This window comes from Vanacampus margaritifer, chromosome 2, assembly GCF_051991255.1.
Source record: "Vanacampus margaritifer isolate UIUO_Vmar chromosome 2, RoL_Vmar_1.0, whole genome shotgun sequence".
NCBI classification, from domain to species: Eukaryota; Metazoa; Chordata; class Actinopteri; order Syngnathiformes; family Syngnathidae; genus Vanacampus; species Vanacampus margaritifer.
In genome coordinates this window covers 22,559,181-22,586,771 of record NC_135433.1, presented here as the reverse complement: position 1 = coordinate 22,586,771, position 27,591 = coordinate 22,559,181, and the positions used below count along the sequence as shown (strand labels likewise).

The following is a 27,591-nucleotide window of genomic DNA, read 5'->3' as shown; positions in this document are numbered from 1 at the left end:
TCCACGACACCTGCACGGCGCCATTGTGTAAAACACGATGCTCGGCTCAAGGTTATGCCACTATCTATTCACAGCGTGTGCGGCTGTGTGGTGAGGGAAATAAATAAATGAAACAGAACAACAACCTTCAGCCTTTACAAAATTTGAAGCGCTCTTATTTACTGGAGTTGTTCTTACTGGTTTCCATCTCTGTCCTGCCAAAATAAGCCACCGAGCATTGGTGTAAAACATTGCATGTTGATTAGCATTTGGCTCCCAATTGCACAAAAGCATCTTTCTTCATTAGATGACACACATGAACATAAAAACTATTTAGTGCATCGGGCTGTGTCGCAATCAACAGTTTTTGGCTCGCCGCAGCACCACAGGGCTTCTGGGAAGAGAGCCAATGCAAAAAAAGAAAAAAGCTTTTGTTCATTTTTATGCACCAAAATCCCCATACTTAGGAGGATCAAGAAGCTCGAGTGTCAATGAAGGTCACATGATGAAGCCTTTTCTTTAAACTCACTTTGCTTAAAGAACAAACTTTTACTTGAAGCCACTGTAAAGTGAAAATAAATGTTTTGTAAATTTGACACTCCACGTCGAAGAATTCTGATTAGAATAAAATCACCACGCATATAAAATTAGGCTTCCAAATCATGAAAAATGAAGCTATTATCTCCGCTCTGAAATGCTGTGTGTGCTATAAATGTGCCGAAACCATACCCCGCTTTATTGTCAGCTGTCGATCAAATACCACTTCTATGACCTGGAAAAATGGATGCTGTTTCGTTTCGCATCTTTATGCCTCAAACGCTACCTGCTTGAGCCACAAACATATATGTGCTTAAAGTCTCCGGTGGCTGGATTATATCCTCGCTGTCTTGTGAAAAACACTTATGTCCATTTAAAAAAATAATAACTTTTTACGTTTATGGAATGAAACTGAATGCAGACATCCCCAAAAATTATTATTATTTTTTTAATGGGCTTAAGTGTTTTTCACAGGACAGTGACAATATGCTTGTAAGTTGTTATGGAACTTTTCCACACAGCGACAATAAGGCACTCTAAAGCGACTATGCCAGCGCAAAGCCCCTGTCAACACACTGTCAGTCAAAAGTGACTTATTTCCACCTCTTCTCTCATCCATCGCTCTGTGCTGTGCGTGAACTCACAGCCAACAATGAGGCACTCTAATGTGGCCAATCCACACACTGACTGTCAAATTGGACGCATCAAAAGGAAAACAAATCCCCTTCCTCCTCCTACTTCCATCTTTCTCTGCGTGGCATGCGTGCACTCATGGCCAACAACATGGCACTTTTCAAGCAGCCACGCCAGTGGACTATCTGAAGGATAACTGTGTTTTCCTAACTGCACATTGCAATTGCGTCAGATAACCGCTGATGTGAACACTCAAGTTGTGGGGTGAGGGCGACTCTTGCCCGTTTTTAGCCATACTGTACATTCACCGTAAAAAAAGAAAAGAAAGGAAAACTGAATTGGTGAAAAACAGTTACACAATTGAGTACTACATACATTTTCAGACTTTGCAAATTTTCAGCAATTATCTTCCAACATGTTTAACGTATTTGGAAACAAAGCTCTTTAACACACATACTGTTTTTGTGGGAGGACTTTTGCCACCTCTGCTGCTTTGCCTTAACACCAAAGCCTCACATTTATCCAAATGTCTCTTTTCAAAGCCCCCAGCGCTCCCAGCTTCATCCACTTCGGCGAGCTGACCACCACCTCCGTCAACGTGTCATGGGGTGAGCCCAAGCGGGCCAACGGCATCGTGGAGGGCTACCGCCTGGTTTACGAGCCCTGCACTCCAGTCGACGGTGAGGAACTCATTAAGTCCGGCCGGGCTTTCCCCGCAGCACTTTCCCTGTGATTTAGCGGCTCTCTAGACCGCGGGGTCACTGTCATGCTCACGCTCTATGTCTTTTTACAAATGGAGAGCATATGCGCGCATTTATGACACGGCAGAGAATGTACGATGTATTCTCGTAAAAACGCATGTGCGGTAATAGATCATGCGCCGCTCACTCGCTCTCTCTCCGTAAGGGGAACGTGACTAATAGCTGGTTAAGTGCGACCGCCGGAACCAGATTGTTAAGTAATTGGGGGCAGAGGTGAAATGCTGAGCTGAGGTTGCTATGGGCTCTCGGCTAATTGTTTCAACGCGAAATATCTATCGGGTGTAGTTTTCCTGATTAGGGATGGGCATTTTGATAAAGCTCCTTGATGGACTATGGGAGAAATTAGCACAAAATTAAGTGCTTAGTTGTGTTGCTCCTCGATTTCTAGCAGAATGCAGCATCTAGAGTCTCTTCTGTACAGACTCCTCTGCTCGCACTCCAGGTGTCAGTAAGATAGTGACAGTGGACGTGAAAGGCAGTGCCCCCCTGTGGATGAAAATCAAGGACCTGGCTGACGGCGTCACCTACAACTACCGCATCCGCGCCAAAACGCTCACCTATGGGCCCGAGGTGGAGGCCAACATCACCACGGGGCCCGGAGAAGGTAAAAAAAAAGACACATAGGAAGGGGGGTGTCCATTTTGCTAACACTTTCTCACCACATTATTACCTCCCCCAAGGAGCACCTGGCCCTCCTGGAGAACCCTTTATTTCCCGCTACGGCTCCGCTCTCACGCTTCACTGGACCAGTGGCGATCAAGGCCGCGCGCCCATCACGCGATATGTCATTGAAGCAAGACCGTCCGGTAAGCCAAAGACTGAAAGTTATTGACACCTCCCCCAAAGGTTTATAAATGTCAATATCAATAGTTTACATTGTAAATATACCACAAACTATGATCCAAAAACTCTTAAATAGAATTTCATTTTACGACATTACTCTTAAAACTCACTTCACTGCCAGACGTTTAAGAAAATTTCTAAATTTTCAATTTCAACATGATATAATGTTCAATAATTATAAATAAATCCGAATCTGCCAAATGACAGAATAGACTCTATCCTTTCTGAATGTTCCTGTTCTTTTATAAGCCACAGTAGAAAAATGTAGGTTGCACAAAATGCAGCCATGGACTCTTAAACAGTGTTTATTTTCGTGTAAAATGGGGCAATGATGTCATCTACTGGTGGTTATGCTTCAGTAAAGTTGTTTCCAAGTTTAAGTTTACAGTGGAGCATGATCAGATTCTCCCCCATCAAGCCCCGTTGAAAAAAATTTTAATTGGCAAGTATACTTGCCAAAGGGTACTGAATGAGTTTTTAAAAATACATTTGTTGTTGTTGTTGTTTTGGGGGGGGGGGGGGGTTCTGCAGTGATTGACATCAAAATGTCACCCCGGTTCGGGTGTGGATTCCAGAAAACGCGGGCAGCAGAGAGGTTTACAATATTTATTTACATAGAAGACGCACAAAAATCCAAACAGAAATCACTTGCAAGGCAAGGAGGAAAACCGTAACAAAAAGGGCACGCAACAATGCGGAAATTACTTTAACAAAAAGTGCTTTCTCCAAAATGGCAAGGAGAATAACTTAACGTGCTTACACAAAAAGGCAAGAGGCAGAATACAAGAATCACTATACTAGAAAACTTACAAGGGCAAGGCAAGATCGTAGTACAAGGCGAGATGAAAATCGAGGTCGAGAAACAATCCAGACAACCCGTAGCTGGTTGGACTGCCTCTTAATTACGCCGACTGATTGCATGAATAAAAAAACAGCTGTGTGAGTCGCGTTGGCGCCCCTTGTGGTCAACTGGCTGCAACACAACAACAAACAACATCTGAGCGCAGCCTGACAGGTCAGATCATGACAACCGCAATGTAAGTCTTTGGCAATAAAATACCACAAGTTGGCATTCATGACATCAAAGCAATGAGTGATAGAATAGCATTCCGATCTCTCGCTATCTTGTTGCATCTCTTAAAGCGATTAGGTGAACTGTTCAGCTATATGAAAATCAGCAAATAGGCAAATGAGTAAAAAAAAAAAAAAAAAAAGGCGGGGAAACATTGTAATAGTTTCTTTAACCAATCAGATATCAAAATTGTCACAGATAACAATAGCATCAGCATTTTTCTGTCCGCTGATTGATTGGTCAGAACACAATGTCAACAAAACACATCTGGACTGATCTGCATTAATTCATTCACTGCCATTGACGGCTGTAGACGTCAAAAATTTATTTTAACTATTTCTATTAGTTTAATATTTTTTCCACTCTTGTTAACAAGAGTATGAAAACGTAAAAAAAAATGTAATTGTACATTTAGAACAGATATAAAATTTGTGATTAATCGTGAGTTAACTAGTGAAGTCATGTGATTAATTACAATAAAAAAACGACGCCCCTAATTTTGAATCCTTTCTTTTCTGTTTTTAAATCACGTCAGGCAATACATTTTTTTTATTGTAATTAATCACATGACTTCAATAGTAAAAACATGTTAAACTAATAGAAATAGTTGAAATGAATTTGTGTTGTCTATAGCCGTCAATGGCAGTGAATGAGTTAATAATAATCAGCAACTCTTGTCAATTTGATGTTTTTTACTGAAACTGGGGGCCCAGGTATCAAATGCATGCTTTCCTGATGTTGTGTTGAAGATGAAGGATTGTGGGACATCTTCATCAAAGACATCCCTAAAGAAGTCACGTCCTACACGCTCAACCTGGACATGCTGCGAGAGGGCGTTACGTACGATTTCCGCGTCATCGCCGTCAACGACTACGGCTACGGCTCGCCCAGCCTGCCCTCGCCTTCCATATCAGGCAAGCCAAATAAAAAGCCGAATAACCAACTAGCGGCGTGTAAATCATCTAAGTAAGTCACAGTGGATGCTGTTGTTTGTTTCCAGCCCAGAAAGTGTCGCCGTTCTATGAAGAGTGGTGGTTCCTGGTGGTGATCGCCCTGGTGGGCCTCATCTTCATTTTGCTGCTGGTTTTTGTCCTGATCATCCGCGGACAGAGCAAAAAATACACCAAAAAGACTGACTCAGGTAGGAGTTTTCCTGTCAAAAGGGTTGTTTAGTTTTGTACCTTTTACAATCATACAGTTCAATCATATAGTTGAAAACATAATTTATAAAGTTTTTTTTAAAGACGGAACAGACACTAGAAAGTAGTGGTGTGAATTGCCTAGTACCTGGCGATTCAATTCATATCACGATTCGTAGGTCACGATTCGATTCGATTAATCCCGATACGGATCTATTAATTGATTATTGCGATATTTATTTATTTTTTTACTCCAATTTAGAAAATACAAATCAGTAAACTAGTACATGTACACTGTAAGATTTGTATGAAAATGTATTTATTTATCTAAAAATTCAGGCTTATACTGTAACTGAGCCACTGCATTTAACAAACAGGTTTTATGTCTCAATGGCACTGAAATAAAATATTAACATTAACATTCTTCCATACTAAGTAAGACGTTTTGTTGAATACTCCCATAAAAAAATGGATGTTTAAAAATCATCGGCCGCATATCGAATCGATTCGAGAATTGCGCGCTGTAATATCGCAATATATTACAGAATCGATTTTTTCTAACACCCGGACTAAAAAGTAGCAGATACACTCCAAAGTTGTGTTACACATCTATACATCCATTTTCTATACTGTTCATCCTGATTAGGGTCGTGAGAGCCTCTCTGTTTGTGCGTGTGAATGGCTCTTTGTCTATAAAGCGAGTGCCTTTCAATTGGCTGGCGACAAATACCCCGCCTCCCACCCAAGGTCCGCTGGGATAGGGTGCAGATCGCCTGTGATCCTAATAAGGATAATAATAATAGAAAATGGATGGCTTCATGGATGTTAATGAAACTGCGAGCAAAGGCTTCAAAGGCAAGGGGTGTTTATCATAGTTAGTACTCTTGTAATTTCCTCCATTTGTGATGGATTGGTGAAAAATAAACTCTTGGTCTTCCCGTTGCATGGGGACCACCAGTCAGAATGGTGGGAAAGTAGTCTTGCCTCGCCGTTGAGCTTAGTCAGCATTTAAGCGTCCGAGGTCTGCAAACAAACCAGCGTCGCCTGGACTCGTGTTTGTGTTTGTGTGAGACCATAAAAAGGACTTTAACCCCTTTGGACACCTCTCCAACTACTGTGAACCCGCATTCACCCGCTGTTTGCTTTACCAAAGGCCGGGACCCAGTGAAGTGTGCTCAAAGCAGCATTTTTGCACCATGTAAACAATTGGAAAGTACACAAAAAATACTTTTTACAGCCTACGCAACCTCCATGACCAACAAACAATGCATTTCATGGGTCTATTTGTTGGTTGTACTCCCAATCATTTTTAAAGACGCATCTGGCCTCGAATTGAATGACTTATTCTTTGAGGGTTAGCAGCGTAGTTGAAAATCCTCCGCATTGGTTTGTCCTGACAGAAAAAAAAAGTCCTTAACCTTATTGGAGGGTCTAATCTTTAACAATGGTTTATTTCAACTGCTCATAGGCATATGCAAATTCAAGTTAGTATCCTCGCTAAGGTTACGCTGTTATTTTGTTATCAGGTTTACACAAAATATGTATTTTATTAAACTTTGCAAAGAAGTCATCAAGGGAGAACCCATCAAATGTTGAAATAGATTAAATTTGAATTGAATTTGACTTATTTAAAAGGTTACGGTGCAATTTAATAAAACACATAGAAATTCACGAGTTAAAAACACCTGAATTAGTCAGAAGGCTATTTTCCATCTGTACTCCCCTGGCCATGAAGTTAAAAGAAAAAAACAATAAAATACAGAAATATAAATACAGCATAGACACACAATTAGTAAATAGTAGATTTTTTTTATGTTTGGCAATTTGCAATTTTTTTCCAGTACATGAATCTTAGGATGTGTTTACACACTTGTGTTGACTTGCTTGTTTAGTGTCCACCAGGTTTCAGATAACAAGCTGCAATTTCTGAGCAATTGTATTTGTGTTGGGTTTATTGAAACATAATTTAGGCCTTTACATTGATCATGAATGACTTCCAGAAATTCACAAAAGATAAAGAACTGAAACCACCTGCCAAAAGTGAAAACCTGCACGACACGGCTCCAGGAAAGTTTATAATGGCCTATATATACCATAGGATGGCGCCAAAGCACTACCATTCTGTTAGACATGGCTTTGGCTCATTTAATAGAAGCTCCTCCCCTTATTTTAGCAAGGTTTTTTGGTACCAGCATGCCACAAGATGATGCCAAAGCACTACTTTTCCATGAAACAGGGCTTTGGTTCATAGGTTTAAAAAAAAAAAAGTGTATATATAAATATATATTATATTAATGCTGTCAAAGTTAAAACTAACTAATTAATCACAAAAAAATATTGCATTAATCATGTATTAACGCAGATTGATCACACTATTAATTTTGAGCGCAGATGATCCTTTAGCTAACAGCGGATGGTTACGTTAAAGGTATCACAGGTTGTGTTTGTGCAATAAACATAACTTCATGCATTGAAGTAAATCATTTAACAAATAGTATGACATTAAGAATATTTGTTTATGTCAAACTATTGGTGTCATTTTTTTTTTTAAACCTATTTCAAATTATGCAACTAATTAACTGATTAGAAAAAAAGGAGGATGAGTCTGTGCAGTGGATACATTTTTTTGAAGACATCCTTATAACATTAAATGTCAATAAAATTAGCACATAACAAGTGATCTTTAAATTTGGCGGCCAAAAAATGCTGATAAAAAAAAGGCTTTTTAATTAAGCGATTAATCGTGATTAATCAAAATTCTAAAATGTGATTAATCTGCTTAATTTTTTTAATTGTTTGACAATATATACAGTATATATATACTGTGTATATATATGGCTGAAATAAGCAGAGGAACAGGACACTATTTAATTCACACTCATTTAGAACCCCTCTCTTTTCCCCCTAGGCAACCACTCTAACTGCACAGCGCTGCCACTGACCCACGGCGAGATGGTGCGCCTGGACGAGGGGCGCTTCCCCTCGCTGGAGCTCAACAACCGGCGCCTCTCTGTGAAAAACTCCTTTTGTCGCAAGAACGGCATCTACACACGGTCAGTCGCCTGAATTCATTTCCTGCATTCACAAAAGTCCCCCGCTGGAACATCTCAAACGTATTGTTTTCTTTTCTAATGATGAGATATAATTCCGACGGGGGATGAATTACACGCTGTTATGTCTCCCTCTCGTCCCTCACAATACTTCCTCTATCTGGAAAGAACAAACACAGCTGCTGATTTGGGTCCTCCTTCCGCTCCCATCGTTGATATTCAGCATATGAATGTAGCAATCATTGGTATAAGGAGGAGTGGCACAATAGCAGCTAATTAGCATTCATCTGATTCAGCATGTCCTCTTTGTCTGTCCATCACAGCTTTGGACAAAGAGTGCTCTTGAGGCGATAAGTAGGACATTTGCCTAGTGGGCGAAACTCTTATGTGCTGCAATGCTGGGACAATTAAGACGAGTATTGGTATGCGAGCACATCTTTCCAGTTGTCAGATGGACTTTGTCAGGTTTGGTTATGTTTTGGTGAACAACAGATAAGACTTGTTTCAAAATCCTTGTGAAGAAACTTGCTGACCCTTGGCGATAATGACGATTTGTTGTTTTTAGATCACAGTTCCTAAGACTTATTTAACTTGGAAAACCAAACTTTGTGAACATTAATTGACAATTTGCAGCTTGTATGACATTGCAAATGTTCTCTCCCTTCAAAATAACTCAACACGCAGCCAATAGTGTCAACAACAACAAAAGTGAGTACACCCCTATGTGAAAATGTCCAAATTGGGCCCAAAGTGTCAATATTTTGTGTTGCTAACAATATTTTCTAGCACTGCCTTAACCCTGTTGGGTAACCTTCATGGGGTGTCACTGGAAATTACAGAGGTAGTAGAGACCTCCACCTTGAAGTTTCCCCCAAGGATCTCAATAGTGTTTATGGCCGGTGTCACCTCTCGGTAGCCCCCGGGGACTTCATGAGTAACCTGCAGACCTGTCCTTAAAGAATAAAATAAAAAATAAACTCACCAGTGGTGGGACATTGTAATTGAATAGTAATTTCACAGTTCATTTGAAAATGTATAGTAAATGCTTGCAGAGATTTCGAGACTCATTGACTCATTATTAATCGATTAAAAACTAAACGGCAAAAAAAAGTATACTTAAAAAAAAATTGTGCTGTTAAAGTTAAAGCGTTAACTCATTAATTAATCACAAAAAATATTGCATTAATCATGTATTAACGCAGATTAATCACACTATCAATTTGGAGCGCAGATGATCCTATAGTTAAGTTTTTTTTTCATTGATGTTTTTTTTTTCATTGATGGTTCCCTCAATGAAATGTAGCTGATTCATGCAGCACCAAACCACAACTCCAACCTCCTCACGTTGGATCCACTCGTTTGACACCATCTGATTCAAATTATTGAAATTTTCTTGGTCTCATCAGACCACAGAGCATTGTTCCAGTAATACACTCGAGACAATCAGCATTTCTCTATTAATGAATTCTATTTCATAAAATGTCAAATTCTATTTCATGATGCACTTACATTGCAATGGAAACAGATACATGCAAAAAACAATCCTATCCACTGCTGGTTATAATCAATCGATGGTTCATGTAAAGCAGCCGTAGGATGATGAGAGTTTGTACACTGTTGTCCTTGACCAAAGAGGCGATGAAAGCATGTCGTGATCCTCTTTGAAGTGCTCCAGCCTGCCACTGTACTCTTTGCTAATGAGTGGACCCCTAAGCAAAAGACAGAGGGGGGGTGTCCCTGTGGGATATTTGAAAGGGGTGAAGGACCGAGGCACGAGTTCCTGCACAGTCAAACCAAGACGAAAAGTTTAAATAATTCAAAGCTGGCTGGCAGTATTTTGTAGCGTGATCTTGCATATGGCGTTCTTCCTTTTAACCATCCAACTTTACTAACGTGTTTTCTTCCTTCAATCCGCCCACTCGAGTAATCCCCTGTAACCTAAAAGGAGAAGTCCCTTTGTTGTGTCAAGCCTCTCACGGTCGCTGTCAAATTGCGTCTCGGGAAGCCATTGATTTAGTCCCTGTATGCGTCACATTTTGCATTATATACCATGACTCTTTTTTTAAACTCATTTTCATCATAGTCAAGCTGCTCTGCTTTATAAATTAATATTACACTTGACATTGCCGTTCCTTTTATGCTTGTCTGCTCTGCCCTTAATCATGCAACACTTTTTGCCTTGTACTTTACTCACGGTGCTACTTCAGGGAAAGTCTTTTCTTACACACTCCTTTAAAGCGCAGTACACACATAAAGATAATTGTGACGAATTTGAGCATTTCTTTCCAAGTCAGCAATAGGCAGATTGCCAACTGTCTCTACAAATGTCTCCATAGGATTATCTTGACAGTTTATTGTGTGATGTGGTGTGGGTGTGTCGACAGAAATGTTAAAGATGTTATAAATATTTATGATTGGGTATTCTTTTGTGTGTGGTCAAGTTTGGCTTCTTCTTTTTACTTGCCAGCAGTCTGGATGTGCAGTGGCAGCATGCTGCCCCTCACAGGTTGGTCTTGGTACTACAACAGACATGTACATGTAGTTTGCTGTGTCGGTTATCTCAAGTATAGCACAAGCTTATTTTTTTTCCAGCCTTATCATGTTTGGGTTCTCTCACTTTAAAGAAAATAGTTTAGAAACTAAAAATGTGTGTGTGTGTATCCCACTTAAATAACAAGCACACTGATGTAGCTCGCTTACAAGTGCACTGACCTTGTTGTCTGAGCTCACCGGACACGCCAGTCAATGTTTACTGACCTTGAGCACATCGTCAGCTCAGCAGACAGAGAAGAAAAGGAATCACTCCTCTCATCTTCACATTAATAACTACAGGGTTTTTTTTCTACTTGAGCAGAGTTCATAAAAGGACTTGACGCTAATATAATGTTGTGTTCAACCGCTTTTCTGCAGGAGGTCGCAGGGAAAGATTAGTTGGGTTTTGTTTTGCATTTAAGAGCATCTTCAGAGCACTGCTGCACCTTTGATCCAAAGTGCTGTTTTCGCTTAACACAACAGTTTAGTACTTTATTTCGAAGGATTAAATCAACCGTTCTGGGTGTAGTGCCAGACAAACTCTGGTGAGGAAGTGAACTAACCTCAACCGATCCAATTTTACAGTGTCAAACGTCAATGTGCACAATTCCAATTTGATGGCTGTATCATATTTTTTTCCCCCACTGTCTATTTCCATGTACATTTTAAAGGGATAGTAGACTCACTGAGCCATTTTCAACAGTAAGAAGATCCATATTTTGTCTGTAATTAATGTGATAACTTCATAATTTTTTCATGAACAATTAACACCTTTTAAAAACTAATTTTGCCACTTGCTGTTGATTGAAGATGACATCAAAGGTGCTCAAGAAACAGATAACGACCAATCATGGCTCAATTTGCAGACCAAACCCAGAAAACAGGTACTTATTTTTTCATGTCATCTTCAGTCAACAGCAAGTCGAAAAATTTGTTTATAATGGTATTATTTTAACATGAAAAATAATGAAGTTATCAAATTAATTATGGACAAAGTATTAACTTTTTACTGCTGAAAATGGCTATATTAGTCAAGTATCGCTTTAAGTGATGCAAATCTGTGTTTATTTTAATGCTTAGGAGACCATCAGCTAGCTTAATGCTAACACATAACAAACACCATAGACAAGCTAAAAAATCCAGCATCAATATTTTGTTAGGTATAAAGCTTTTTACATAACCTATTTTACAAACATTAGCAACACATGAGCAACACAGCTGAGCATATAATTATTTATCCTCTGAGAAAAAGCTTGAAATTATGATGCACAAACTGTTTCATTCTTTACATTTTATTTAATTTGGTTATTACTGTAGTGTGTGTCTTTTTAAAAGTACAATATGTTTTTTTAGAAGTACAATATTGTAGAGTGCATTTTTTTATTTTTAACAAACATGTTAGAAAAAATTGGGGGTGTTGAACCGATTAATGGCATTTGCACTCATTTCAGTGGGGAAAGACGTTTTGAAATGCCAGTTTTCTAAAATATGTAAATCCAGCCTGAGACAAGAGAGCCAATTTGTGGACGTGTGGAAGCAAACCAGAAGGGAAGCGGACCAAAACGATCAAACTGGTTCATATTAAAGAAATCAAAGTCAAGGTGTAAAGTTGCGTTACTGTTGATCTGAATGTAACGGAACCTACTAAACCAGCAAAATATCCATGTTGACCATTTTGTACTTCCTCTGTCATACTTGGTTATTCCCACTGAAGCTCCTCTGGAATATGAAGATATGGAAGCTTTTCATGCATCATCTGTGAGTGGTGTCTGTCACAAGATTGACACATTCTACTTATGTGTACTCAAGCATCAAAGTCGAGACATCTGAAGGAAAAGCAGGATTATGGAAAGACCTCATTTTACACATCCACCCGTCATGCGTCTTTCAGTTTGTGTTCGGCTTGCTTGCCATCTCTCTCACTCTCTCTGTCATCTGTCTCTTCTCTATCTTGTACGTCAGGTCGCCGCCAAGGCCCAGTCCTGGAAGTCTGCACTATTCCGACGAGGACGTCAGTACCAAATATAACGACCTAATTCCAGCAGAGAGCAGCAGCCTGACAGAGAAGCCCTCTGAGATCTCCGATTCTCAGGTAAGCAGTGACTAAAGGAAGCACTCAGACTAGGCAATCCATACCACGTTCCAGCACAACTGTCACAAAATAAAGAAAGTTGCGGTAATGCAGCGTTGTACTACAGTAATGGCTCAGTGTGAGTAGGCCTTAGGAAAGCGCACGGTCATTTATATGATGCTTAAGGACACGTGATGATGATCTACTTCGCTGGCCCCAGCAGAGATGCTAACTAAGTCTGGATAGTTTCACTGGTGTGACAATCAGTGGTACTTTAACTCTAACATTTAATAAGCATGATTATTCGTGGATTTCAAAATGCAGTATTTATTCAGCTACCAAACCTCAACTGTAAATATAACTTGAAAGAACAACCAAAAAGTAACATAGTAACTAAGTCAAATAATAACAATGAAATAGTAGCAATAATAATACCAACTTTACTTGCTATGCACCCCTTGGCCTCATTGAGGCAGTGTGGTGTTGTCTATGCATGCCGTACACACATTAACTCATTGCCATTGACGGCTGTAGACGTCCAAAATTTATTTTAACTATTTATATTATTTAAAAAAAGAAATCCACTTTTGTTAACAAGAGTATGAAAACCTAGAATTTTTAGAACAGATATAACATTTGCGATTAATTGTGAGTTAACTAGTGAAGAAATGTGATTAATTACAATTAAAAAATTTCAATCCCATCAAACCCCTAATTTTTAATAATCTTTTTTTTTATCGCGTCAGGAAATTAACATTTTTCATTGTAATTAATCGCATGACTTCAATAGTAAAAACATGTTAAATTAATACAAATAGTTAAAATTCATTTTTGTTGTCTATAGCCGTCAATGGCAGTGAATGAGTTAAGATGAAAGTACAAGAAGAAAGTTGTGATTTAACCTTATTAAGATAACTCATAATTCAGAGATTAGGAATTTGATATGGCTGAATTACCTGTGTGTATGTGTTCCTACAGTGTTTGTGTGTGAATATTCATTATTTGAAGGACTGTCACACCTGGAAGTTGATGCAAATTTTCCATTAGCATGGCAATGGGATTTTACATTGACTGCTAACAATAGCATCAACAATTTTTTGTAAAACAAAGTATGTCTTTATGTTCATATGTATTTTATTTAAATATACAATATGTGTACTTCATTTTCTTTTGTACCGGTATTTAGTATTAAAGTTAACACTCACTGAAGGCACAAAAACATACATGTCGCAGATACGCTACTGACAACATGACGGATTCAGGGTACTTTCACAACATAGGAACTTGCATACACACACCACAACTTTTGGCACTTTCATCATTTTTCCTCTGATTAAAATGTTGACTTTTTATGATGGTGAGAAGCCAAAATCACGATAACATTTCAATTGTTTGCCCGGCCCTTGGTGATACTTAAGTTTTGGATTGTGTCAGTGGACAATGCTCAAACTCTTGTGCACAGCATGTGTGCTCCATGCCATACTGAAGTGCTGTGAGTGTGGCCTGGTTATGGCTAGCAGATATATCGCATGGGAATGAACCATGACCACCATTCCCATATGTCATGTTACATTGAAACATCCCGCTGTCTAATTATTTTTGCTTCAAACAGGGAATGTAGCAGCTTTCCGGCGCCGCGGTAGGAGTTTGTGGCGGGTTGTGGGAGGAATAAGAGATTTTACCGATAGACATTTGCAAATGGCTGAGGGGGGAGGCGATCGGAGCGCATCGGCCGCTTCGTCCGTTACCTGAACGCTCGCTCGGGAAGAGGCGCTCTTCGGGAGCTTGTTATTGTCTTTCCTCGGCGCAAACCTCCCACTGTTTACCTGCCACTCGTGCAAATCGATGTCACGTCAACATCTGTTAGCGCGACGCAGCAGTAAAAGGCAAAGCCACTCGTCAGGCTCACACAAACGTGTAATGTGGAGACTAATTGCTCTCTTTTAAGTGTTTGTGTTTCTCAGCGCGCGCCGTACCTCAGAGCGCAATTAAGCTGCAACATTTCCCCACATTAATCCTCCATGTTGTCTCACGCGCATCTGTGAGTTAGATGTTATATGCCCAATAGGAGCAATTATCTCTGCTCCATAGATATTTGGATTCATACATCACAAGTTGTCCTCAAACAATCAGGGATAATTTTGCGGTGGAAACACATTGCAGTGAACCGCGCATTTCCACTGGAGCCCGCGGGCACCGCACCGTGCGAAGCCAGCACGGTGTTGGCGAGCGTTTCCATTTCAGTGTCGGAAGTGGACCGTGTGGAGCTGCTCGCGGCCCTTAGCCTACGTTGGGCCAGAGCGAGCCTAGGACAAGACGTAACACACCACGGCAGTTGATTGGGCGGTCGGTCCTGTGATGTCATCAGTAATGGACATCGGCGAGCGGAAAAAACAAATCAATTTACCAGTCGTGCCCTTTTCAACAAGTGTTCGTTTTCTTCTTCGCTCCCACTGCTATCGGCGTGTATAGCCTTGAGGGCTTTCCCACGATAAAACATCATCCTTTTCGTCGCGGCACCACAAAAAAACAGAACGAGCAACCAATACCGGGCAGCGTCGTCCTCCATGGCTTCCGTGTTTTGGTTCCCGCGCTCGACTATTGTGTCACAGCCGGTTATCCCGCCCAGCGTCCTCGATGCACATTGGAGGTGGAAACGCAGTGCGTGCGTGGGTTGGGCTGAGCTGACCCGCCAGCGAGCCGAGCAGTGCGGTGCTAGGTTCCAGTGGAAATACGCTATTAGTCATGGTTTGGGATTCACAGATTTCAAGATCTTTGTTTATAGTCATTGTTTTTGTACTTTATTATTATTATTATTATTATTATTATTATTATTATTATTATTATTATTATTATTATTATTAGGGATGGGCGAGTACCGATACCAGGTATCTGTATCGGTGCCGATACCAGTATCAACCACCATCTAGTGGAACTAGAAATAGAGGAATAGAAAATTTCCATTAACTTCATGCTTTTTTTTTTTGAGAGAGAGAGAGAGCTCAGTATTGTTCATTCGGTAATTTTACCGATTCGACATGTCATCATCATTGCTCTCTCTCTCTCTTTCTCTTTTTAATTTATTTTTTATTTGTATGTGCGTGAGTATGTGCATGTGCGCGTGCGTGTGAGTGTGTAGTCATTAAAACCTATTTTAAAAATCCCATACCGTTCACCTAAACCGAATACTTCAGAATCCAGCTAGAGTCGTGAGGTTGTCAGGAGACCCGAGGAAGGATCAAAGAAAAGAAAGGAAAGTGAAATACATCTCCGATCAGACATTACCTACAGTACTACCCATTGGGTTACTAAGTCTTTCCCCAGAAACATCTAAATTCCAACAATTTTCATGCAATTTTGACGAAAAATATTATTTTGGGATTTATAGCTCTTTCTTTAACTCTTTGACTGCCAGACGTTTTCAGAAAAGGGATGCCGTGGGTGCCAGCCGATTTAAGCATTTTGACTGATCTTTCAAGGTCCACAGAAAATTTTGCGTTTGGACTATGGAAACACACATACTACCAAATGAAAGATTGGACTCTCATCTTTTATTAGAAAAAAGTATGTTTCTACCTTATTCCGTTTTTCAGTAATCAACAATAGAAAATGGTTAGTTTCACCCAAATGCTCTGTTTTGAAACAAAATACGGAGAAATCAAGCTTTTTGTGAAACGATATTATTTCATGCACTCTAGTGAATTTGACACCTTTTTTTTTCCATGAATGATGCCACAAACACCTAAACAGTGCTTTACTTCTGTAAAACACTACCACCAACAATGAAATAGTGTTTTTTGATTGCAAAATACGTTTATTTACATTCAACAGTGTAACAATTTGACAAAACAATTTGGCAAACTATTTACAAATGTGTGCAACCGTGGTACTATTTACAATTGTGTGGATGTTTCAAATACAGTTTTTCTTTTTGTAACACTCACCTGCGTGCAAGGCGACGCAGCAGGATTTGCACAACAGATTAGTTTCACTGCGATTGCCTCTTTGCGTGCAGACGCTACACTTTCTTACCGGCCTTTTTTTCCGGGGAATAGCAAGTATATACTGCAGTGTGTGTTTGGCCATGTTGCCATCCAGTCTACTATCAGGATCATGATACGGTGACGTTACGGTGGTGTTACGTCTGGCTTCCTCATGTCCTTCAGTTCCTATTCGGGTGGTAAGAGATGTTCTGATCCATCTTATCCGCTCCATTCATGGTGGCATCGTAGTCCATAACCAGTGTCTTCTCCGTGATCAGACTGTACCCACTCCTCCGATGAATATGCATTGGACCCGAGGTACTCTTCATCGTCCGATTGAACGTCCGCCTGTGCAGAAGTGCTCGGTTGTGCTTCGCGTTTTCCGGCGTTAGCATCGCTAGCCGGTGAGGCTTTATGACGTGATCATAGCCGCCGCGTCAACGCTTCCAACTTCGGCGTCAACCTCGGAGTCACCATCAACATCATTGTCGTCATCAATGTGCTCTTTAGCATTGGTCGATGCTTTTCGTCTTTGAAAAAAATGCTCAAGCGTGAGCTGCTTGCAACCGGTCGCCATTTTTGCTTCCTCAGAAATTCTCCCCTCAACACTCTAGCTCCGCCTCACGTCTTCTACTGACGCCTACCCAATCTTGTCCAAAGAGTCATCGCTGCCATCTAGGGGCCAAAAATAGGCATTATACTAACTAGATCTGCTTGATACTTTCAGCACAGCTGGCCAAGGCTTTCCTCCACCCAAAAAAAAAAAAAAAACTTGGTGAACGTCTTTTAACCTCTTTGGCGCTCCTACGTAGGATTTTACTAAACATTATTTAACGTTTTTGGCAGTCAAAGAGTTAAAATTGTGTCATCTCTGGGGCAAAATTTTATGTACTAGTGGTATCTGGTATCGGTATCGGTGACTACTCAAGAGTTAAGTATCAGTATCGGTTTGAAAAAAAAAAGTGGTATCAAACATTATTATTATTATTATTATTCAGGCAAAAGGTGTGACTGGTGCCAAGGAACTTCAGTGGTGCCTTGATTTAAGAGTGAACTGACAAATTTTTCAAGATACGAGCCGTCTTTCGTCCAATTTTTTTTTGCTGTGGCTTGCAAGCAGCAAAAAAACTCACTTCACTACAAGCAGTATTGTTGAAAAATGTGGCTTCAAGCTCTTAAATTCCACTTCAAATTTTTTTTTAAACATGCATATTTAAAACAACAACACAACTAGGTCACCTAGCTTTATGCTGCAGCATTATGGAAAATGCCAAATACGGCCTAGAATTGCGCCTAATTGACCAAGTTTTAGCGCTCTAAGCAAAAGACACAAACAAGCAACACATGTAAACAGACACTATAGCAATACTCACAGGTATATTTTTTATCCTCTGCGAAGAATGACCACTATTACTGTGTCTGAGAGAGTAATTGTGATCTTTTTTTCCTCAATGCTTTTACCTGTGACTTTCAACTAATTCATTCAACCCTACTCATTTGACCTGCCAGTCACAAATGCGAATTGTGTTTTTGCCTCAGCAGGGCAGCGACAGCGAGTACGAGATGGACCAGAGCCGTCAGAAGACGCACTCGTTCGTCAGCCACTACATCAGCGACCCCACCTACTACAACTCGTGGCGGCGGCAGCCCAAAGGCGTGTCCCGGCCGCCGGCGTACGGCTACTCGCAGCCCGAGCCAATGGCTGAGCAAGAGTCGCGACAGCACCCGCCCCCTGTGCCCCCGCTGCCCCCTCTGCCACCTCTGGTCCCTCAGAGCGCCCCGTCCCCGCAGCCGCAGCCCCAAGGCCAGGGCACCCTGTTCAGGCCCAAAGGAAGCCGGACTCCCACCCCGTCCCTTCTGACCTCGGAACCCCTCAGCCAGCACAACACCCTCTACCGGCCCCCCAGCAGCCTGGGCTGCGCCGCCGCCCCGCCGCCCACCGCCGGCTTCTCCTCTTTTGTTTGACGCGGTCTTTCAAGACGACACCCTGACAACGACTCTTTGGTTTTGTCTCCGATATTCGACATCACAGGCATCTTTCTCTTCTGCCGAGCGTGCGTGTGGTTAATCAACGTGATGTTTATTTAATGAAAAAGACAATCATTTCACGGTTTTTATTTGTGACTGGAGAAGCTCCGAAAGACGAGCGCTGTTTCACTTTAAATGCCGTGTTATCGTTTGAAATGAGAGCTTCATAGGTGAGGACACCCGCTCGGATGGCTAAGAGAAGCGAAGGCGAATGTTTGCTCAAAGAAAAAAAGGGGCAAATGATGGTGAGAAACTCTGAAAAAGAGGCAGTGACAGTCACTGTGACCCGCTCGACTGCCTTCCCCTTTCTCTCACTCGGCCTGATCGTATGTACTCGTCTCATATTGTTTACCGGCTATTTATATGAATATGCTTCAAGCTGACTAGTCACTTTCAAGCATCGTGGCACCTTTTGCTCGTTTTTCCGGGGCTCAGGGGTGGCGGGTGGGGGGTATTTGTCGATTTGTGTGCTGCCGCATTAGATAGCGATATGAACTATAACTTTTTTTATTTTGTTTTATGATCTGTGTCTTTTTGCTGTTGTCATCTTCATCACAGAAACTGAGTGAAAGAGCAAAAGCACAAGTCACGGTGGAGCAGGTGATGTTACAAACTTACAGCTGCTGTGTCGGAGGACTCGCGGGAATTTAGTAGGAAATGGTACAAAAGTTACATAGAGAATTTGATCATTTTTTCTGGAAAATCACTGCGCCTGGATTATAAAAAAAACAAAAACATGCTGCATAAAGTAGAGAAACAAGCAGCACGGTAATCTAGTGGTTAGCACATCTGCCTCACAGTTATAAGGTTTAAAATGTTGTTTGCCTGCATCATTACAACTTCCTGTTTCTGCCAGGTTGTTTCTGTAGCAAAAATCTTTCGTACAGAAACCGAAAATGCATTTTGATGCATTTTATTCTCGATACAGCCCTAATTAAAAAATGCATTATTTTTTCTTTATTCTTATTTATTTTGAACCACAAGAGTGAACACATCTTGGACAATTTGAAATCCAATCCAAAATTTCAGTACCGTATTTTTTGTTTAATATTTTTATTGAACCATAGATATGAAAAATTTCACATGTGGTGCATCGTCATTAATTCCGATTATGTTTTTGTCTTACTATTTACGTCGAAAAACTTTTTTTTCACATTTCTATGGCAATTCAAAAATGACATGATTGACTACCGGAGAAATTATAAGGATCAATTTACCAATTATTTGTTTGTTTCATGTTTTAAGAAATATCTGAATGTTTTGAACTCCTGTCTCCATGCTAGTAATGCACAACTTCCTAAAGGTGACGTCTTGTACTTTAAAGGGCAAATGACTTGAGACGGAATCACTTCTGCTTTTTGCAACCAGGCCAGGACGTGCATTCAGCAATCCCTATGAATTGTAGAAAACGTTGTTGTTGTTTTTAAAGTTACTGTAAAGCATTGCCCATGCAATTAACCCCACAAAGAAGATGCCATCACAGAGTTGTGTGAGGTTTTGTACAAAATCCTACAAAATTTTCCTTGAGGACAGATTTCAAAATGTGTTGTGAAAACAAGAGGACAAAAAGACGTTGATGTATGCTTACACATTTTTCTACGCAGCCTCACCGAGGACCTGACAGTCCCACTGTACAGTGTAAGTTTGCCCACCTCGTGTAATCTACAGTCATTCTAATGTGAACGCCACTATACTGTATACGTCGTCAGACATTATCAATCGATTGATGATAGCTCTCTAAAAATAAATTATTTTATTTTTCATGTGTCTCCTTCATACCTTTGCTGTGGCATGGATCAGACCTCTGTTCTATATTTTAAATGCGTGTGGGGGATGTTTTTGAGGAAGAAGCTGATGTGGTGCAGGCACGCCGAAGCTAATATAAAGGAGGGGTTGGGATTTGGGGGTGGGATCGGAGAGAAGAGAGCGCCAGGGTAATCGCCTTACTTTTGGCCGGAAAACATCGATCTGAAGCAAGGCAGAAGGAGAGCGGGAGGGAGGTGGAGGAGTGGACGGGGGAGTCTCTGGAAGGTTTTAAGGAAATGCTGTGTGACTGCTAATTTTGTCCTCTAACTCTTTGACTGCCAGACGTTTTCAGAAACGGGATGCCGTGGGTGCTAGCCGATTTAAGCATTTTTGACTGATCTTTCAAGGTCCACAGAAAATTATGTGTTTGGACTATGGAAACACACATACTACCAAATGAAAGATTGGACTCTCATCTTTAATCAGAAAAAAAAGTTTGTTTCTACCTTATTCCGTTCTTCAGTAATCAACAATAGAAAATGGTTAGTTTCGCCTCTGTTTTGAAAAAAACGTCTTTTAACGTCGTTGGCACTCCTCCATAGGATTTTACTAAACGTTAACGTTTTTGGCAGTCAAAGAGCTAACATCCACCCCTGAAAATGTTTGAATAGTTGGCTTAAAGGAGATTTTGTGAGTTTTCTTTCAACAATTTAAAACAGTGTCCTGGTGTCTTAAACTTTCTTTGTCAAAATATCCTAGCAATCAAGAATTACTGTACACTTCATTTATACTCGGTCCATATGTGGACTTCACCACTGCACAGTCAGGATTATAACATCATTCGTGTTTTTAAGACGACCCACTGAAATCAACAGGTGGTCTGTTTGGAAATATTTGACAAAAAACGAGGCCGGTACACAGTAAATTCTGTTGAGTAAACTCGACCAAAAAGACTCAGTTTTAGAGTAATATTTACACTTGGAAGAGAGTAAAATAAAGAATTTAACAAAAAAAGAAATCACTCAAGGATTAAGAAACAAACTCACGACCTTCAGCTTGGGAGACTGCCGCACTACCACCTGAGCTATGCCCCTCCTGCTGTTTGCTTATATCCAAGAGGAGACCAAAAACGATGATCTCGGAGTTACGAAGATTACAGCTGATGTGAGCAATTTACTAACACACAGCAAGAGCTGTGTGGGTCAGGCAGTAGATCAGAAAACGTCTCCCAAGCTGAAGGTTGTCAGTTTGTTCCCCAACCCTTGAGTAACTTTTATGTCTTTTTTTCAATTCTTTATTTTACTCTCTTCCATGTGTAAAAATTACTGAGTCTAGTTGGTCCCGCTCTAAATAGAGTTAAATTGACTCTACAGAATTTACTGTTTAGCAAGGTTCCTTGCAAAATAAGCATGTTTATTGTCAAATGTAACGAAAATCACACAAGTGCTCTCAGAAAAGCCATCAGCTGATGCTTGCTGACAAACGGCCTAAATTCCCGTGTCAGCAAATTCATCAAACAACAAAACGAAGGCAAGCGGTAGTCAAGGAAAAGCCACTTATTGTGAAAATTAACATTTTAAATGCCACCAATAAATAGTGTTCCACTAAAGTCTTCATCCCACTGATTCACGGCAAGCGCTTCTTAATTCCACCATATCAATGACTTTTCGAGGTAGGGTGATGTTCATCCCTTTGAGTCCAGACTGCAAACTGACACGCTCAAAGCCGAATTGAACAGTTCAGTATGTACTCGCCTAAACTAGACAAAATTGCTAATACTACAAATCAGTACCAGAATGCACTGTGGTACCTTCTCTGTTGTTTATTTATTCTCATTTTTGCTTGTGACAATCTTGATGAACCAAGTTGAAGCGCTAATTTTTCAACACAGAGAAAATGAAAAACATGGAAATAGGCTAGTTTAGCAGAGTCCTTAGTTGTAAAAGTCTGACTCGTGACATGACTTTTCTTAGTCATACATTTGTATGTTTGTCACGTGGGTCAGCACAGTCAGTCATGAATTAAATGTGGAATATTCTATTTTTACGGATGGCACGGCAGCTGCATGTTAATTTGTGTTTTGCATTGAGGTTAATGGTATGCATACTTTATGAATACTCCAGGTGCATGTTTAAACCTGATTCATGAATCATCTGGATGGAGAGAAATGTTTGTACAATTCGTGAGGCACCATTTGCAAATACGACTATTTGAACATAAAACTATTAACTGATAAAGGCGCCACTTCACGTATAGCCTTTTTGTAATGCCCTAAAATGGCTGCTGAATCATGACACTATTTTCTATAATTAATCGCGATTAATCACATTTTTCTACTTCTGCCGCTACTTGTTTCTTCAAAGCTTGTAACAGATATTTACTTGAGTAAAATCCGAGAATGAAAGTAAAAATCATTAAATAGGTCTGGTTACAAAACAGTCGAAATGGACTCAGCTTTACAGGCCACCTTTTTTATTTTAGAAACAATTTTCAGAACTTCTCGCTTACAGGTTTAGTTCTGCTTATGAGCACCACACTCCAGCAGCCTTGGTTTGCGAGGCCCTATGGAGTTAACTTGAGCAGGGTATTTTGCTCTGAGATGATACACCAAAGGTATACAAATAATATGCTAATATTAATATAATAATATTTGAATTTGGCTCTGTGAAGTGTGCAAATTTCTTCTCCAACAAGCATCAAGCAAGAAAATCATAAAGTAAAACTATCCATAGTCTATATTTATTCATCCTCCTGCCAGTGATTCCTCCAAGTTTGGCTGCACACTTGAGTTAACTGAGTTAATAATTAAAAAACAAAAAAAAACACTTTAATGAATTAATTGATCTATTCTGATCCGTTGCACCACACAACTATATATATACAGTGTATATATATATATATATATATGTGTATATATATATATATATATATATATAGGGTTGGGATGGTTACTTTTAAAATGTAATCCATTAAAGTTACAAGTTACCTGCTAAAAAATGTAGTTAGTAATGTAATCCAAGTACCATAATATTAAAGTAATGCAACTGGGTTACTTTTGGATTACTCCAATATTGAGTATGCTCATGAAGACAAAATATAAATAAATATCACCACAATATATATTCTATACAATGTACCCCAGCTATTTGCAGGTGATAGGGACACGGGCAGCCTACAAATAGAAAAAATCCTTGTGTAATTAAAAAGCATTTAGGCTATTGATTGATTGATTGAAAGCCATATGCTGTTTTCGAACTGTCACTAAAAGCAACCACACCTCACAGTTTGATATAGATAGATAGATAGATAGATAGATAGATTCCAAGAAGATGATGATGCGTGACATCAACTGCAAAATTAACTTTTATCCCTCTCACAAGTTTAGCCGTGTATATGTTGTGCATGATGTTTAAATAGTGAATTGATGGGAGGAAGATTTGTTTGGAAGGTGTAACTCACATTATGGCTGTAGGCTAGCGGGCTAACTAGCGAGAAGCTACAGCGCGTAGCATACCGCTGGACTCTCAGCTCAAACTTTCGCTCCGAGTAAATTCCAGTGAATACCGGTCGCCATTTCCTCCTCCCGTACGTGAAGCTTTTATTAAACTGCCCGCGTGTGGAGGACACGACTAGTCAGTTCGTTCGTTCCCACCTCCCCGACATGTAGCAATGGTCACGCTCTCTCGCCCTGTACTTCTATCTCTCTCAATCTGTCTCTCTCTCTCTCTCTCTCTCGCCCTCTTTCGCAATCTGTCTCATCGTAGAAATTGTAATCCCTCAAAGTAATCCCCATTTTTAATAAATGTACCTGTAATCTGATTACATGTTTTTTCTTGTAACTGCAATGGAATACAGTTACATTTTTTTTGCAATTTAATTACGTAACGGCGGTACATGTATTCCGTTACTCCCCAAGCCTGTATATGTATATATATATATATATATATATATATATATATATATATATATATATATATATATATGCTAGTCAGAGGAAGTCACTAGTTCGTGATCAACATGTGACATTTTAATCCTGTGGATTGGACAAATAATAATGCAAGTATTGTTTCTGCAGTTGCTGCAGGCAGGTAGTGTGTGTCCAAACAACCAATAACACATTCCTTTTGTCCTACCGCCAATCCTCATTTGCATTCAAATCCTCTTCACTGTCAGCAAGGCCTTCATAATGAGTGTCTCAGTCACGCGTGATGAAGCTGCAATAAACTGTAGTCAAACAAATGGTTTACTTCCACTTCCCATGGGCATGAATGCAGATTTTCTGACCTCCTTACGGTACCTTAGGACGAGCAGGATACTCAATGGCCCAAACATATACAGGATACACCAAGACACCAAATTTTACACGAAAAAGACTATATTTGGTCCCAGTCTAAACAGAGTAAAATTGACACTTTTTGCATTAAATTGACATTTTCTCCGAATATTTCTTTCTCTTCCAGTTGTAAATTTTACTCTGTTTAGACTGGGACCAAATAGTCTTTTCAGAGTAAAATGTACTCTACAAAATGTACTATGTACTAACTTTTTATGAAACATTTTTTTGTTTCACTAGGAAGATACTTTAGCTAGCTAGCTATGGCAAAAACAAAGCAGATAGCTTTCCAATAAGATAGATCGTATGCTACCATTAGGATTGGCAAAAATAACCAGATAATAGTTTCAAAATGTTCTTGTATAGAAAAAGATGATTAACAGAACAAGATTCCTCAGCTATAGCATTATCACGGAGGCACATGGCAAAATTTGACTACAAATCCCAATAGGTACACCCCCAGCCGCATCTTTTAATAGTTGCTGAAAATTTGGGCGCAATATCTTTTTCCTAAGGCACTGGTTGCTATGGAAAGATTGCAAGGACCAATTCTTTAAACCATTTTTTTCCCCTCAAGACTAGAGATTTCAACCTGGCAACACTAAAATTGCTGTTTTTTAATTTTAGGTATGTCCATGTATTATATCTAATTTTAAAGAGAATTATGTGTAAAATTCAAATATATCAATATTTCAATTTTTCTTTTTTTACACGAGGATGAGGACCCTTTTGCCAGATACTGTATTATGTACGATATATCAGTTTATTGCTGGCAGCAGCCTGAAACTTTGTACCTCCAAAAATTTCCAGGAGATCCCAACACTACATCATCAAAGAGAGCTAGCTATTTTCAACACTTCAGATTGGTAAATAATGTGTAAAATTAATAAAAAAATGAATTAATGATAATAATAATAATTTAAAAAAAATTGAATGAATGAATGAATAACACCAACATGTGTGGGCTGACCAATGGTGTAGATTTTTGTAAAATATCAAATTAACCAAATTGTAACTTATGAGGTTTTGCCCAACGCCAGCAATATATTAAAATATATATTTATTTAGTTTATTTTACGTTTAGTTTATAGTTTTTCTCCATAGGTTTGACACATTTCTTGAAACTGAGATGACATTTTCAAAACTGCAATCTCATTTGGCCAAACAGATTTACATTTATGCACAACCTAAAAGCAAAAGCACATATCTATCCTAAAACTGGTCACATATGCTTCACTCCAAGTATTTCCCTAACAAGGAGTCGGTTCTGTCACAACTGCAAAGATCTTTCTCAATTGCTTTGGCTCTTCTGCATTCACTTAGTGCTTTTGCCAAAAGTAACTTGGATGATTTTGCATAACTCTTTGGATCATCTGCAAAAGCTCATCTCTCTCCCAAAACAGCTCACCTATGTGTCAAAATCAAACTTCTATGTCATACAAGTAGTCAGTGCCCCCAAAATACATTATCCCTTTGGCATTGTGTGAGCATTCCAAGTCAAAATCATTAGATGTTTTGTCACAACAGCAGAGGTGCCGCGAACAAAATACAATTATATATGAAACTGATTTTAGAAGACCAGTTTTCAAAATTTGCGGTTTGACATACTACACTCACAGTCAAGGAAATTGCAACAGTTTTTATTCGCACAGTTACTCACACATTAGAGTGCAACAAAAGAAAGTTTACGTACGCCAAATTCTGCATATTTATGAAAAATGAATAACTAAAATTATATCTAGCGCACAGCATATATGAAGAACCAACTACTGTAACATTTTCACTACACAGTAAATTCTGTCGAGTAAATTTGACTCTATTTAGAGTGGGAGCAAATAGACTCAGTTTTAGAGTAATGTTTACACTTAGAAGAGAGTAAAATAAAGAAGTGAAAAATAAAGAAGTAAAAGTCACTCAAGAGTTGAGGAACGAACTCACGGCCTTCAGCTTGGAATCGACGCCCTGAGCAACAGAGCTCCTGCTGTGTGTTACTGTAGTAAGTATATCGCTCGTGTCAGCTGGAATCTTCATAACAAAAACATCTTGGAGCTAAGCAAACAGTAGAAGTGGCGTAGCTCAGGTGGTACTGCGGCCGTCTCCCAACCTGAAAGTTCCTCAACCCTTCAGTGACTTTTATTTATTTTTTTGTCAATTCTTTATTTTACTCTCATCCAAGTGTAAATATTACTCTAAACTGAGTCTATTTGGTCCCACTCAAAATAGAGTCAAATTTACTCTACAGAATTTACTGTATAGTCACTATCGTCACCTTCCCCCTCTTGGCCATCCATACGCTCTCTCTGTTTGGCCAATGGTTTTCATCCATGTCACAGCAAATGCAGCAAGGGGGGGAAAAAAAGTTTGTGAATGTTTCTCAACCATCCAGTCTACACTGATCCCCTGTGATATGCTTGACTAATTTTGACAATTGAACCGTTGATTTTGCACATTATGACTTACACACTGAAATCCTGCTGACATGTTTTGGAGAGAACAGCCATTAGACTGAATAACAACTAATCCAGTTCGATTAGCAAAATCTATTCATTTGGAAAATGTGCTAAATGTGGGCACATTGTAGGCTAAATGTACACAACCATTTGCACAGATCCACTGAGACAATTGAAACATGTACTAAGACATTGGCAATTTGATAAAAGCAATGAGGAACGCCATTCAGTTGGCACCAATTGTAAGGTAGTTTTGGGATTTGTCCATGGTATTTTGAAAATGTCATCTCAGTTTCAAGAAATGTGCCAAACCTATGGAGAAAAACTGTAATTGCTTCCAGCACTGGTGGCGTTTGTCCACAAAATATGACGTATGTGCCTTTCTTCCGGTGCTCTGTGTCTTTAAGGTGGGCTGTGATGGGGAGGAGGGCGTG

The 27,591-nt window shown here is 39.6% G+C and overlaps 1 protein-coding gene across 3 annotated transcripts in view; it reads left to right on the top strand.

Annotated features, from left to right (window-relative positions):
• sdk2a (sidekick cell adhesion molecule 2a) overlaps window positions 1–20,389 on the top strand; it is a 184,521-nt gene extending 164,132 nt beyond the window's left edge. The window contains exons 38-45 of one of the 3 annotated variants that reach the window (XM_077558667.1): window positions 1,692–1,829; window positions 2,332–2,514; window positions 2,591–2,716; window positions 4,575–4,739; window positions 4,826–4,966; window positions 7,873–8,017; window positions 12,509–12,638; window positions 18,140–20,389. In XM_077558667.1, coding sequence (XP_077414793.1) covers window positions 1,692–1,829; window positions 2,332–2,514; window positions 2,591–2,716; window positions 4,575–4,739; window positions 4,826–4,966; window positions 7,873–8,017; window positions 12,509–12,638; window positions 18,140–18,565 — 1,454 coding nt within the window. In that variant the 3' untranslated portion in view covers window positions 18,566–20,389. The remainder of the gene's footprint in view (window positions 1–1,691; window positions 1,830–2,331; window positions 2,515–2,590; window positions 2,717–4,574; window positions 4,740–4,825; window positions 4,967–7,872; window positions 8,018–12,508; window positions 12,639–18,139) is intronic. The other 2 variants (XM_077558669.1, XM_077558668.1) reach the window with 2 other exon arrangements.
• Window positions 20,390–27,591: the final 7,202 nt, after the last annotated feature.